Raw genomic sequence first — 12,924 nt, forward strand, 5'->3', positions numbered from 1 at the left:
TGGTCACGTGGACCACGGTGTGCTTTATTGACCTGATTTCAGGTCAAAGCTCCTTGTCCCTAAGTTGGACAGGATCTGTGCCAGTGCTGCTTTGGGATACCACTCCCACTTCCTGTTAACCCCTTGGGGCTGAGATCTCCAGCATTCTCCTTCTCCCAATTGTTCCTGGAGTCAGTTTAAAATTGCTAGCTCTGATATTTGCAGCATTACCTCTGGTCACAACCTTTGTCCATTTTTATTTGTTCTATCTTCTCTATGCAGATAATCTAGGACCCCTGAGCTCCTTTTCCATTTCTGCTTGTCTAACTGATGTCTGCTCAGAGCTCTGGTGGCCTAGTGGATAAGGAATTGCATTGCCAACTCAAAGGCAGGTGGTTCAAGTCCTCCAATGTTCAGTGGGAGAAAGAAGGGCCATCTCCTCCCATGTGATTTACAGCCTCTGAAAACCCACGGAAGGGTTAGGGAGGTTCTGACTCCACAGTAATGAGTGAGTGAGTGAGTGAGTGAACAGTCTCACCTCTTTCATTGTTGTTGTGTACCATCGAGTTCAATGCATGGGAGGAGATTGCCCATTTTCTCTCACAAAGCAGCTGTTGGATTTGAACCACATACTTTTGAGTTGCCAGTGCAACTCCTTACCCCTAGGCCACCAGAGCTCCCTCTTAACCTCTGTTACCCCTCTTTTTTCCAACTCTAGAATCTGAGGCTTCTCACCTTCTCTTCCAATAATAAAAAGAAATGAATGGAGCTTGGTGGCTGTGGATCAGCCACTCGTATCACACTCTCTGGGCCTGAATGTCAGGTCCACCACTTATAACACATGTAGCCTCACACAAACACGTCAGGGAGTGTTTCATCAGGAAACTGATGGCTCTCCCCATTGGGATCACTTGAGAAATGTTTTGTAGAAGGATTATATCTAAGGAGGGGCGGGCAGTGTACTGGTCAACCACAATGGTGAGTGTAATAACACATCTGGTAGCACCCAGTTCTTACCAACTTTAGGCCTAGAAGATGGGCAGAGGGAATGGTTCCTAGAAACTGAAGGAGCTGCTGTGTTCTATATTGACCTCACAGAAAGCGAGCTGGGAGGTCAATGGTCCAATTTCACTTTCTGTCTCATCTCCTACTGGTGCTGCTTCCAGCAGACCAAACTCTACAGAAGTCACGGAGCCCACTGATGCCCACAAACGTCAACCTCCTGGCCCAGAGGAGAGGGGAGGAGGAACCTGGAGGGACAAGAGAAAGCACCCTGTTCTTCTAAGCCTCAGTTCTCTCATCTGTAAAACAGTTTCTTCATCCTGCCAGCCCTCGAGGTCATTGTGTTGATAAAAACAGACAATGTACTGAGACACTGGTCACAGATACAGCACATGGCATTCAGTGGACGCACCCAATCATCTGCCTAATGAGTTTAATGATTAACTGGCATCTCAGATTTGCCCCAGACTGAAAGCTTGATTATTTCCCCACAAAGCCTATTTCTTTCCTGGCCTCAGTCAATGGCCCTACCACCTTCCCAAGTGCTCAAGCCAGCATCTTCAGTGCTGTCTGTCCTTCAGGTGACAGAACTCTTCTTCTGTCTCCACATCTCTTCTGTCATTCTCCTTTGTCCACCATCATCCACAAGGCATGTCAAGTCTATCTCCTTCTCCCCACCTCCCTCCCTTGACCAAGGTGATGGTCAATCAAGTCCATCACTTCTCACCCTGCCCAGCTTGTTTAACCCACTGTGGTCTATTCTCCGCCCAGCAGCCAGCAGGGTTTAATGATCTGCTGGATCATGCCACTGCCCTGGTTACTCTCCTTTGTGATAATGCTGAATCCAGACTCCTACCCAGGCCTACAAGGTTGGCTTCAATCCCAACGTCGGACCATCCTCCTACTTCCCAGCACCTCCTTATAGCAGCTCTTTGGCATCAAGCTTTTGTCTTCCTCAGAACTTTGCCATATATTATTTCCACTCCCTCAAGAAGCTCCTTGCCCTTTTCTGTTCCAACCTATTCCCTCTCAGCCTTCAGATCTTAAACATGATCATTTCAAAGAAGCCTTCCCCACTGACCTCAGCTAAAAGACATTCCTTCCTTTTCTCCCTACTGGCTTATAGATTTCAAGATTGAGTTTTTGAATAGTACTTCCAGTGTTTGTAATTTCTTTGTTTGATCTTGTCTGTAGTCTGTCTCCCCTAGGATACTCTGAATTATACTAGGGAGCTCTGGTGGCCGTGTGGTAAGAAGTTGATCTGCCAAAGGCAGTTGCTCCATGGGGGAAAGTTGGGCAATCTCCTCCCACGTGATTTATAGCCTCTGAGAACTCACTGGAAGGTCAGCTAGGAGTCGATTCTCACTCGATGGCACATAGCAACATAAATTATACTATACAGGCAAAGGCCTTCAAACCTGCATGCTCAGGACCTAACAGAGTAGGTGTTCAATAAATATAAGAGAAAAATAAGTAAATATAGGAGCGTGTTGAATGGACAAATGGTGATGATGACAACACTATCATTCTTGGAGACTCTCACCTCAGTTCCAGAATGTTCTCCTTCCCTTGCTCCAGGTTCCGGTCCCTGCCCTGCTTCCTCAGGGAAATCCCATATGCTACAAACTAGAACTGAACTCCTCAGCTTTTTTTGGCTGTAATCTGTTTATAAATAGTTCACTAGACCTTCCTTTCAAGGAGCCACTGGATAGGTTTAACTATCAACCTTAAAGTTAGTGGTCATTCACAACTACTGCTATGACCTGGCTCTATGTATCTGGGTTAACTTCAGTAAAATATGAGAACGGACCACTTCACTGCTTAAAATATCCAAGCTTGGTGGGCACACAGGGTGAGTGGATTGAGAATCTATCAGGAAAAATGGATTTGGGGTGGCAGGGAGGATGCCAGGAGGCAGGAACAGAGAGCAAGTGGGTCTGGAGGAGGGCCTCTGTGGGGGACAGGGGCTGCCTGCTGGGTGTGCCTTATCTTTGTCTGGCTCCTTGAGATAAAGACAGCAGTTTTGTCTTCCTCGCCCTGGCTCACACTGTCCAGCGGCGCAGGCCCACACTTTGGAGCATGTCGGTGCAGGAGAGCTTACCACCACAGCAGTTGTGGTCCTGGATGTCTAAGTCCCAAAGGGACCTGGCAAAGTCCATTCTCATTGGAGCTCCTGGAGGTAAGAGCCGACAACAGAAGCTATCAAGCTGTTGTTATCATCCATTGCCATTGACGTCAGTTTGTGGCAATCGCATGGGTGCAGCATAGAACTGTTATGTGAATACAGAATAAATTATATAGGCTGGGACCATCTTCAGACGCACTTCTGGGTGGGTTCGAACTGACAACCTTTCAGCTAGAAGTAGTAAGTTAAACAGTTTGTGTCACACAGGGATTACAGCCATTGAACAGAGGAGGAATATGAGGTTAGAAAAAGGAGTCAGGGTTAGGGTAAAAATGATGAATGTTTGCTGCTGGCTAAAGGTGGGGGAGGATCCTGTGCTCACCCGAGTCTCCCTGGGTTGAGTTATGGGCCTGGTCCAGGCAGCACAAGGAAAGTATGCGGTGTAGAAGCCATGGGCCCCTCTCGTGGCTCCTGGACTCTGGACGCTGGCATCCACACTCCCAATATCTGGGAGCCACTGGTGACACATTAACCAGACCTCTGCACTGATCACCAGCGCCACCAGGCCTCAGCCCTCTGACAGACCCACAGACTCCAATAGGCCCGTGCAGACATGGAGGGTATGGCTGCAAGTGGAGCTCTGAGCTGGGCTGGGTTGGGGGACACCAGGGTCTCGGGGAGCATGGAAGGGGCTGGAGATATTCCAAGTGGGTAGAAGATACTAATCATCAAAGTTTGGAAGAAAGAAAACAGGGATGTTAGAAAAATAGACTGTGTGATACTGAGCTTGAGAAATGAGCCACTGTGGGCCAGACGCCAAGGTGAACTGAGGCTGAGGCAAGTAACCCACCTGAGGGGCGGATAAAGAGGTCTAGGTAAAGAGGGGTGAGTACAGCTGGCGACCGAGGACCTGAGCCCAGAGTCATCCAGACCTGGATTCAAGTCACAGCCTATTACTTAGAAGGTGTCTAGTTTGGAACAATTAAATATCAGTCAGCCTCTGTGTCCTCATCTGTAAAGTGGGGGTATAATTTTTACAGAACATTCAGTAGTGCCTGCTGCATAGAATGCTTGGGATTAAGCAAGATAATTCATGCATGTTGGTGAGCTGGTAAGAAAAACTGAACAAGTATTATGCATCACTGAAAACTGATCAAGAATTTGTGAGACAATGCCCAGCATGACTGAATCTAGAACAAATTAGACTGAGTGACATAAGTTAGTCACCAGCGGACAGTCAAGGCATAAGGGCACTAATATTAATCTCAGGAAACATTTTCACACAGCTAGAAACAATCTTGTGGTTTAACAGGGGTGAGGAAGGAAGCAGAAGGGACTTAAAATTAATAAATAGGTAAGTTGAATTAAGTAAAAGACAATATAAAATAAAGGACTGATTAGACATTGTAGTGAATTAATGACATTATTCGATTGTAGTTAATGTAATAAAACAAAATATGTTTGCATGATTGAATAAAAAGCCAATATGATTTGTAAACTTTCACTTAAATAAAAAAACAATAATAATAAAAATAAAAGCTCAACATAGATCAGAGAGCTGAGGGGAGACTTGGAGAGTAAGTCAAGATGAACTGGGTGAGGGGAGCAGAGGCAGGTGCCCCTCCAGCCCTGAACCCTTTTCTGTTGCAGGCCCGGCAGGGTACCTGCGGCGGGCCAGCGTGGCCCAATTGACTCAGGAGCTGGGCACCGCCTTCTTCCAGCGGCAGCAGCTACCAGCGGCCATGGCAGACACGTTCCTGGAACACTTATGCCTGCTGGACATCGACTCAGAGCCTGTGGCCGCTCGAAGTACCAGCATTATTGCCACCATCGGTAAGCACCCCCAAGTCTCCCCACCCCACAGCCTCACAGGGCCTCTTGGATGTTTATCAAGTGCTTCCTCATCATTTACCTCCTTTATGCTTTTCCATGTTTGGCAGAGTCATTCATTCACCAACTATTTATTAACCACTTAATAGATAATGTTTTGAATCCTGGGAGAAGAAAAAAGCCAGACAGTTTCCTTGGGGAGATGACAGTCTACTTGTTCTTGTTGTTGTTATGTGCCATCGAGTCGCTTGTGACTCATAGCAACCCTATGTACAAGAGCCCTAAACCCTGCTCTATGCTGTGCCAACCTTGCCATCTCCGACACACTCATTCCCACCACCGCAATCACAGAATGGATCTATCTTACTGAGGGTCTTCCTCTCCTGCACTGTCCCTCCACTCTCCCAAACATGATGTCACTCTCTAAGGACCTGTCCCTCCTTGCAACATGACCAAAGTATGTCAGACGAAGCCTCAGAATCCTTGACTCCAAGGAGCATTCCGGCTTCACCTTCTCCAGGACAAACCTGTTTGTTCTCTTATCAGTCCATGGTATATTCAACACTCTTCTCCAGCACCATAGCTCTAAGTCATCAATTCTCTCTCTATCATCCCTAGTCACTGTCCTACTCTCCGATGCATAGCACATAATTACGAAGACTAGCCTGGATCAGTTGCACCTTAGTCTCCAGCCTGACGTCATTGCTTTTCAGTACTCTTGAAAGGTCTCTCACAGAGTCTACTTGGTTAAGACAAAAAATGAGAAACATAAAAATGATACTAAGTAAATTATAAAGTGTAAGCTAGTGATAAGTACTATGAAAAAGGAATTATCTTGGTTATTGAGTGTTGCTATAAGTGGTATAGCACTGGTCTGTCCATTTGCTGTGAAAAGGTTGTGGTTGCTGTAATGCTAAACACTGCGACCAATGTGTCAAATGTGATAATGGTTACCCATGGTGGACAGTGTTTGGTGGCATCCACTTCTGAAATAGCTTGCCTCCAGAAACTCTATGAACGTGGAGAAACAATGAAAGTTATACCAGCCTTCAGGTCTTTCGTTCATAGGGTCTCTATGAGTCGTCTACGACTAGACAGCACCTAACAACAACATAACAGAAATAATATAAGTGGATGGTTTCCACAGACATTTATTTTCCCACAGTCCAGGAGACTAGTGGTCTGAAATGGGGTGGCAGGTGTAGGGGAAGGCTTTCACATTCTGTCGGCCCTGGCGGGGAAGGCCCTTGTTGGGTCTGGGGGAAAGAACCTTGTCTCTTCTGAGCATCCGCTTCTAGCGATCTTCATGTGTCCTGATAGCTCTCTTCCCTGACTTCTGTGATCTCACCTGTTTGATTACTCTCTACTATTTCAGGACAGATTGACTTAAAACACACTCTATACTTCATTAACGAAGAAAGAACACATTCCCAAATGGAATTATAACCACAGACATAGAGGTTAGGACTCCAGCACAGATTTTTGAGGGGCACACTTCAATCCATTAACATTCCTCCCTTCAGCTCCTAAAAGGCATGTCGTGGCTTTGGCGCATGAACAACACATTCACCCCAGACCTTCGCCCAAAAAGTCCTAAATCAATGCCAAATTTAAAATATCATCTTCCGGAGCACCTAATAAAACATGAGCGAGATTTTAGATTCACTCCATCCTGGGCAGAAAGTCCTCTTCATCTGTCAAAGTGTGAAATCTAGAAGTCAAGTTAACTGTTTCCAAAGAACAATGGCAAAACAGGCCTAAGGTAGATAATTCCATCACCAACAGAGGAAATTGGACAGGAAGAACGTGTAACAGGTACCAGGTAAATCTAAACCCCATGAGAACATTAGCTCTCAGGCATGAAAATCATTCTCTCAGACCATCTGGGCAGTGGCTCTGACCTTTAGACTCTGGGGTTTGGCCACACCCTTTGGATTCTGAATGGAGGACCCTCAATTTTGCCTTCCAGTCCCACTAGAATAAACACCACTGCTTCTTTGGTTTAGGGTTACCCTGTTCTCCTAGTCCATCTGAGGGACAACCCCACACCATCCAACCTATTAGGCCCAATTATTTTGTCCCCTGGTCATGGCCGTCCTGGCCCCTCATCTTTGACCGGTGACCCCTCCCCGACCCCCATTCCCCTGGTACATCTAAAGGGAAGTCCTATGCTCCAGGATCCAGCTGGTAAAGATCGGAAGATAAGAGTCTTTGAAACTCAGTTGGCTGTGACATCCTTTCATATCTCAAAAGATTGACTCAGCCCACATCCTACTGGAATCCTGTCTCATCAATGTAACAAAAATATCCCATAACCAAATGAGACTATAAGCACAAACATAGAGGTTAATTTTTACAATATGTGCACTGCAATCCCAGAGGTGTGCAGTTCAAATCCACCAGATGCTCTGCTGAAGAAGGAGGAACAATCGCCTCCTAGACCATTCAGATCCAATTTGATGGTACACACATAAAAAGAATAAATAAATAAATAAAAAGGAAAAAATTTTTTTACAATATGAATTTTTGGGGGGTACAATTCAATCCATAGCATGACTGCTAATTATTACAAATTATATATGCAAAAGATATTTGTAATGAAACAGGAAATGTTTTATTAAGATATTGTTAACTCAAGCCAGCTATAAACTACTGTATATAAATGTGATCATTTTAACTGTGTATTAAAATAGAAACAAGATTATACATAGAAAAGATTGAATAAAAGAAACCAAAATGTTAAGTAAGGACAGGAAACTGGAGCATGGAAAAAGAGCAGCAGGAGTGTGGGGGCAGAAGGCAAGTTGTAGTCATAAGTGAGGAGACTGCTACATGCTCTTGAGTCAGCTCCAATCCATGACTGTAGGAAACAGAATGAAATGCTGCCGGATGCTGGGCCAGCCTCACAACTCCTGATGTGTCCACTGTTGCAGTAACTGTGTTGATCCAGCTCATTCAAGGTCCTGTTGTTGTTGTTATATGTCGTCGAGTAGCCGACATCGTGGCCCTATGTACAACAGCTCTGAAGTCTGCCCTGTCCTCAGCCAGTCTCACTGATTCCGACACACCTACCCCCATTATCCTAGTCACTGTGTCAATCCATCTCATCTGGGGTCGTCCTCTCCTGCGTTCCAAGCATGGTCCTCCACCCTTCCAAGCATGATGTCTTTCTCCAAGACTTGCCCAAAGTAGGTGAGACAGAGCTTCAAAATCCTTGTCCCCAAGGAGAAACTTGGTTTCACCCTCTCCAAGACAGACCTGCCTCTTGGTGGTCCATGGTGTATGTTCAATAATTTTCTCCAGCACCACAACTTAAAGTCATTGCTTCTTCTATTATTCTTAGTCATTGTCCAGCTCTCTGATGCATAAAAAGTAATTGCGAAGGCCATGGTCTGGATCAGACATACCCTAGTCTCTAGACTGATATTGTTGCTTCTTAGCACCCTGCAGAGGTCCCTGACCTCTTAGGGATAGGCATTATAAAGTAAACGAAATCTGAGCAGAGATTTGAAGGAGATATAAGAATTTACTATGCAGATATCAGGGGGGCGGGGAGAGGGGAGAGTTCTAGGCAGAGAGAACAGCCAATGCAAAGGCCCTAAATCAAGGAGGCCTATATGGTTGGAAATATTCAGGGAGAAAGAGTAGGAATGAAGAAACTGTGGGTCCCTGACACCATTGTTAGAATCTGAGCAGATTTCCTTTGAGTGAAAAAGAAAACCACTTCAGGACTTTGAGCAGTGGGTTACATTAATTTACTCACATTTTAACAGAACCACTCAGGCTGCAGCATTGAAAATAGACCCAGGGTAGAGTAGGAAAAGCGCAGGAGTTGCTACTACAGTATTCCTAGGAGAGATGATAACAGCCCAGCTGAGCAGGTGGCGGAGGTGTGAAAAGTGGGCAGCTTCTGCATGACAGCTGAAGGTGGAGTCAACAGGCCTTTCTTGATGGATTGGATGGGACACAGAAGTTGACCCCCTGGCAAGTTTTCAGAGGCAGTTAATCACACAGGAGGAGACTGTCCATACTTCTCCCATGGAGCAGCTGGTTGATTCGAACCACGTGTGTTCAGGATTGCAGCACAGTGTCTCTCCACTAGGCCACCAGAGCTCCAGGGCACAGGAGTTGAGAAAGAAAAGAGTCAAAGATTATGCCCAGGCTTTGGGCCTGTGGAACTGGAAGGGTGGCATCCTCACCTGAGCAGGAAAGAGTGTGGTGGAACAGGTTTGGAGGTAAGAGATGAGGATTTCCGTTTAGGACATGCTGAGTTTGAGGTTTGATGAGAGGGAGGGCTTAACTAGAAATCGAAGTTTTGGAGTTGTGGGCATAGAGATAGTATATAAAGCCATGAAACTAGTAGAGGTCATCCAGGGAGAGAGAATAAACTGACAGAAAAGGATTGCAGGTTAAGAGAAAGAACCAACCAAAGAAGACAGAGAAAGAGCAACCAGTGAGGTATGAGGAAAACCAAGAGACATGGTAGTGTCCTGTAGACCAAGTGTAAGAAGATGATGCGCGAGGGGAGCTCTGGTGGCCTAGTGGCAAGAAGCTGCACTGCAATCCCAGAGGAACACGGTTCGAATCCACCAGATGCTCTGCCGGAGAAGGAGGTGCAATATCCTCCTGTACCAGTCAGATTTGATTTGACGGTACACGCACACAAAATTAAAAAAAAAAAAGATGATGATGCGCATGAACTCTGCTGCTGGGGCAAAAGGAAGACGGAGAACTGACCGTTCGCTTCAACAACAACACAAAGTTTTTGGGTCTTCTGAGAGACAAGGCCAGAACTTGACTGGAAAATCGAGGAGGAGGACTAGAGACAGCAAATACAGAGAGTCCTTCAGTGATTTGGCAAAGAGGAGCTAGAGGAGGAATTAGGGGAGCCCTGATGGCTTAGTCTGCAGTGAGGTGCTCTGCTGACCCAAAGGTGTGCCTCTCTGGAGTTTCATATCCATCAGTGGCTCCACAGGAGGAAGTTGGGCAATCGCCTCCCACAAAGAGCCTCCAAAGCCCTGTGGGAAGGTCAGTTAGGAGTCAGTGCGAGCTTGATGGCAATGAGTTTAAGCTTTGAATTTTTTTTTAAGGAGGACCTAAGATTGAGGGAAAAAAATAACAAATGAAATAACAACAGGGTTTTATTATACCTAATGGTTGCTAATGGTTTCTAGGAAAGGCTAGTCCTTGTAAAGGGACATGCTTAGCAAGGTGGAGGGTCAGGAAAGAGAGAAAGACACTCAAGGAGAGATATCAACACAGTGACTGCAGCACTGGTCTCTCGTGTGTCAGAGGCTGTGGGGATGGCACAGGACAGGAGAGGTCCAGATCTGTTGTTCACAAGGTAACAGAGTTGTACTTGACTTGATGGCATCTAACAACAACAAGGCCACTATGAGTTGCAGTCAACTAGATGGCACCTAATAATAACAACATTTTTTTTCATATCAACATATATTTTTATTTCAAAATTGAATAAATGAAGTTTTGCTTCCCTCTCCCTATGAGTCACAGTTGACTCAATGTCACCTAAGAATAACTCCCTCCCTTTCTAGCACTAATAACAACAGAATTCACTTGGAATTTCTGAAGTTGAAAGAAATTGAAATAAAATTCAAGTCTAGAATTACAATACTGAGAGAAGTTATGGGCAAAATCTTGAATGATGCAGGAAGCATCAAAAGAAGTGGGAAGAACTTTTCTATGAAGATTGCACCGAAAGTGAAGAAGGAAGCCCCTGCACCTCTCAAAACTGAAGCCAAAGAAAGGCGTTAAAGGCCAAGAAGGCAGCTTGGTGGTCAAGCTTGTTTCTCCTGGGGGCACTGTCCTCCTCAGGGTATTTGGTTTGCCTCCGGAGTCTCAGTGTCTTAGGCTGAAGGTGGGTGATGTGTGTGGATCTTCTTTTTTTGTGGCTGTGGATGCCCTTCAGGACTGCCTTGTTGGCATCAGGATCAGACTTTTCTCCAACACCAGGATCAGAAGACTCATCAACAACCTTATATGCGGATGATACAACCTTGCTGAAAGTGAAAAGGACTTGAAATGCTTGCTGCAGAAGACCAAAGATTACAGCCTTCAATATAGATTACATCTCAACATTAAGAAAACAAAGGGAGGGGAGAGGAAAATGTGCAATAATGAATAAATGGAAATCTAAGTTCTCTACAAACCTTCATTAAAATCCCAATTAAAGAAAAAAAGGGGGAGGAAGAACAAAAAAACCCAGCAACAAAGGTCCTTACCATGAGCAAAGATAACGATAGATGGAAAAAAGATTGAAATTGTCAATGATTTCATCTTACCTGGATACACAATCAACACCCTTGTATGAAGAGTCAGGAGATCAGGAGATTGGGGAAGTCTGCTGTCAAGGACCTTTCCAAATTACTGAGGAGCAATGGTATCTGTTTAAAGACTAAGGTGCACCTGAATAAGGCCATGGTATTTTCCATTATTTGTTGGACATCTGAGAGCTGGACAATGCCGAATAAGGATGACAGAAGAAGAATTGACAATTTTGAGCTGTATTATTGGAAAAGAGAAGAGTAATGAATATCCCATGGACTGCCAAAAGAATTAACAGATATATCTTGGAGAAAGTGAGCCAGAGTGCTCCTTGGAGGCAAAAATGACAAAGCCTTGTCTCATATACTTTAGACATGTTACTAGGAGAGGCTATTCCTTGAAGAGACACATCTTGCTAGGAAAGGTGTAGGGTCAGTGAAATAGAGGAAGACCTTCAACAAGATGGACTGATACAGTGATTGCAGAAATAGGCTCAAGTGTGTCAGAGATGATGAGGATGGCACAAGATAGGACTAGGTCAGGATTCAGATCTGTTGTTCAGAGGGTTGCTATGAGTTATCCTCGACTCAGTGACACCTATTAACAACAACATATGTTGATAACAATGATCCAGGAAAAAGGAAAATTCTGATGACGTTGAGGTGTAAGGGAAGATGCTGTATGCACAGGTGGCTAACTTTAGATGGGGCCTGGACCCTGAAATGTTATATGGACAGGCCCACACACAGTGCTGCCCCCTCAGCAGAGCTGACTGAACACAGCACTATGGTAGGAAGCATCTCAGCTCTAAAGCCCCTTCCAGCAAATGCCTCCACTTGGCACCCACCTTCCCATACTGTCATCCTGGGGTTACTTCCGTCTTACAGCACTTACATCACTGCTAACACCTGTTCCCTCAGGCCTGGCTTAGGACCACATCAACACTAAGAAAACATCAAGGTCTGCTGCCTACCAGGGACTCAGTGATGTCTGGACAGGGAAGCGGGGTGTCTGGCTTGTGGTCAGGAATGGTTTAGGGAATAAAGATCTGGTAGCAGGAACTCTGAGTCCTGGAAAAGGCTCTGCTGGTGAGGATGGGGTTTTGCATCTCTCAGGTTTGGGGTAAAGGGTGTTTAAGCGAGATCTGTGGTTCCAGGGCCCGCCTCTCGCTCGGTCGAGCGCCTCAAGGAAATGATCAAGGCAGGCATGAACATAGCGCGCCTCAACTTCTCCCACGGCTCCCACGAGGTGAGGGGGTGCTGCGGGAGGCGGGGGGGCCGCAGGACGCAAGGGTCCAAGAAACCCCTCTGAGATGCCGGCTCCTTTCCCCATAGTATCACGCTGAGTCCATCGCCAACGTCCGGGAGGCGGTGGAGAGCTTTGCAACCTCCTCGCTCAGTTACCGGCCGGTGGCCATCGCTCTGGACACCAAGGGACCGGAGATTCGCACCGGGACCCTCCGGGGGGTGAGAGGCTGTGCCCAGGGCCTAGGTGGGGCTGGGGAGGGGGCGAGGCCCAAGCAGGGGGCTGGGCTGCGGGCAGGGCCCAGAGGAGGGAGAGAGGACGGGTCAGCCGGGGAAGGGCCTCCGCTGCGGTTAGGGTCCCAGGAAGCTACGCCTAAACCAACCAGAGGCTAGCAAGCCGGGTGCAGGGCCGAAAGGGCGGGATCTGCAGGGACAGAAGGCTGGGAGGGAGGGGCGGAC

At 46.3% G+C, this 12,924-nt stretch overlaps 1 protein-coding gene across 1 annotated transcript in view; it reads left to right on the forward strand.

Moving 5' to 3' along the window:
- The first annotated feature begins 3,060 nt into the window (after positions 1–3,060).
- PKLR (pyruvate kinase, liver and RBC) overlaps positions 3,061–12,924 on the forward strand; it is a 15,315-nt gene continuing 5,451 nt past the window's right edge. Inside the window, exons 1-4 of the mRNA XM_006895792.1 lie at positions 3,061–3,160; positions 4,757–4,939; positions 12,378–12,469; positions 12,556–12,788. Of these exons, the coding sequence (XP_006895854.1) occupies positions 3,061–3,160; positions 4,757–4,939; positions 12,378–12,469; positions 12,556–12,788 (608 nt within the window). The remainder of the gene's footprint in view (positions 3,161–4,756; positions 4,940–12,377; positions 12,470–12,555; positions 12,789–12,924) is intronic.

Source organism: Elephantulus edwardii, unplaced genomic scaffold (assembly GCF_000299155.1).
Source record: "Elephantulus edwardii isolate Elephantulus edwardi_28Jun2011 unplaced genomic scaffold, EleEdw1.0 scaffold00176, whole genome shotgun sequence".
Classification (NCBI taxonomy): Eukaryota; Metazoa; Chordata; class Mammalia; order Macroscelidea; family Macroscelididae; genus Elephantulus; species Elephantulus edwardii.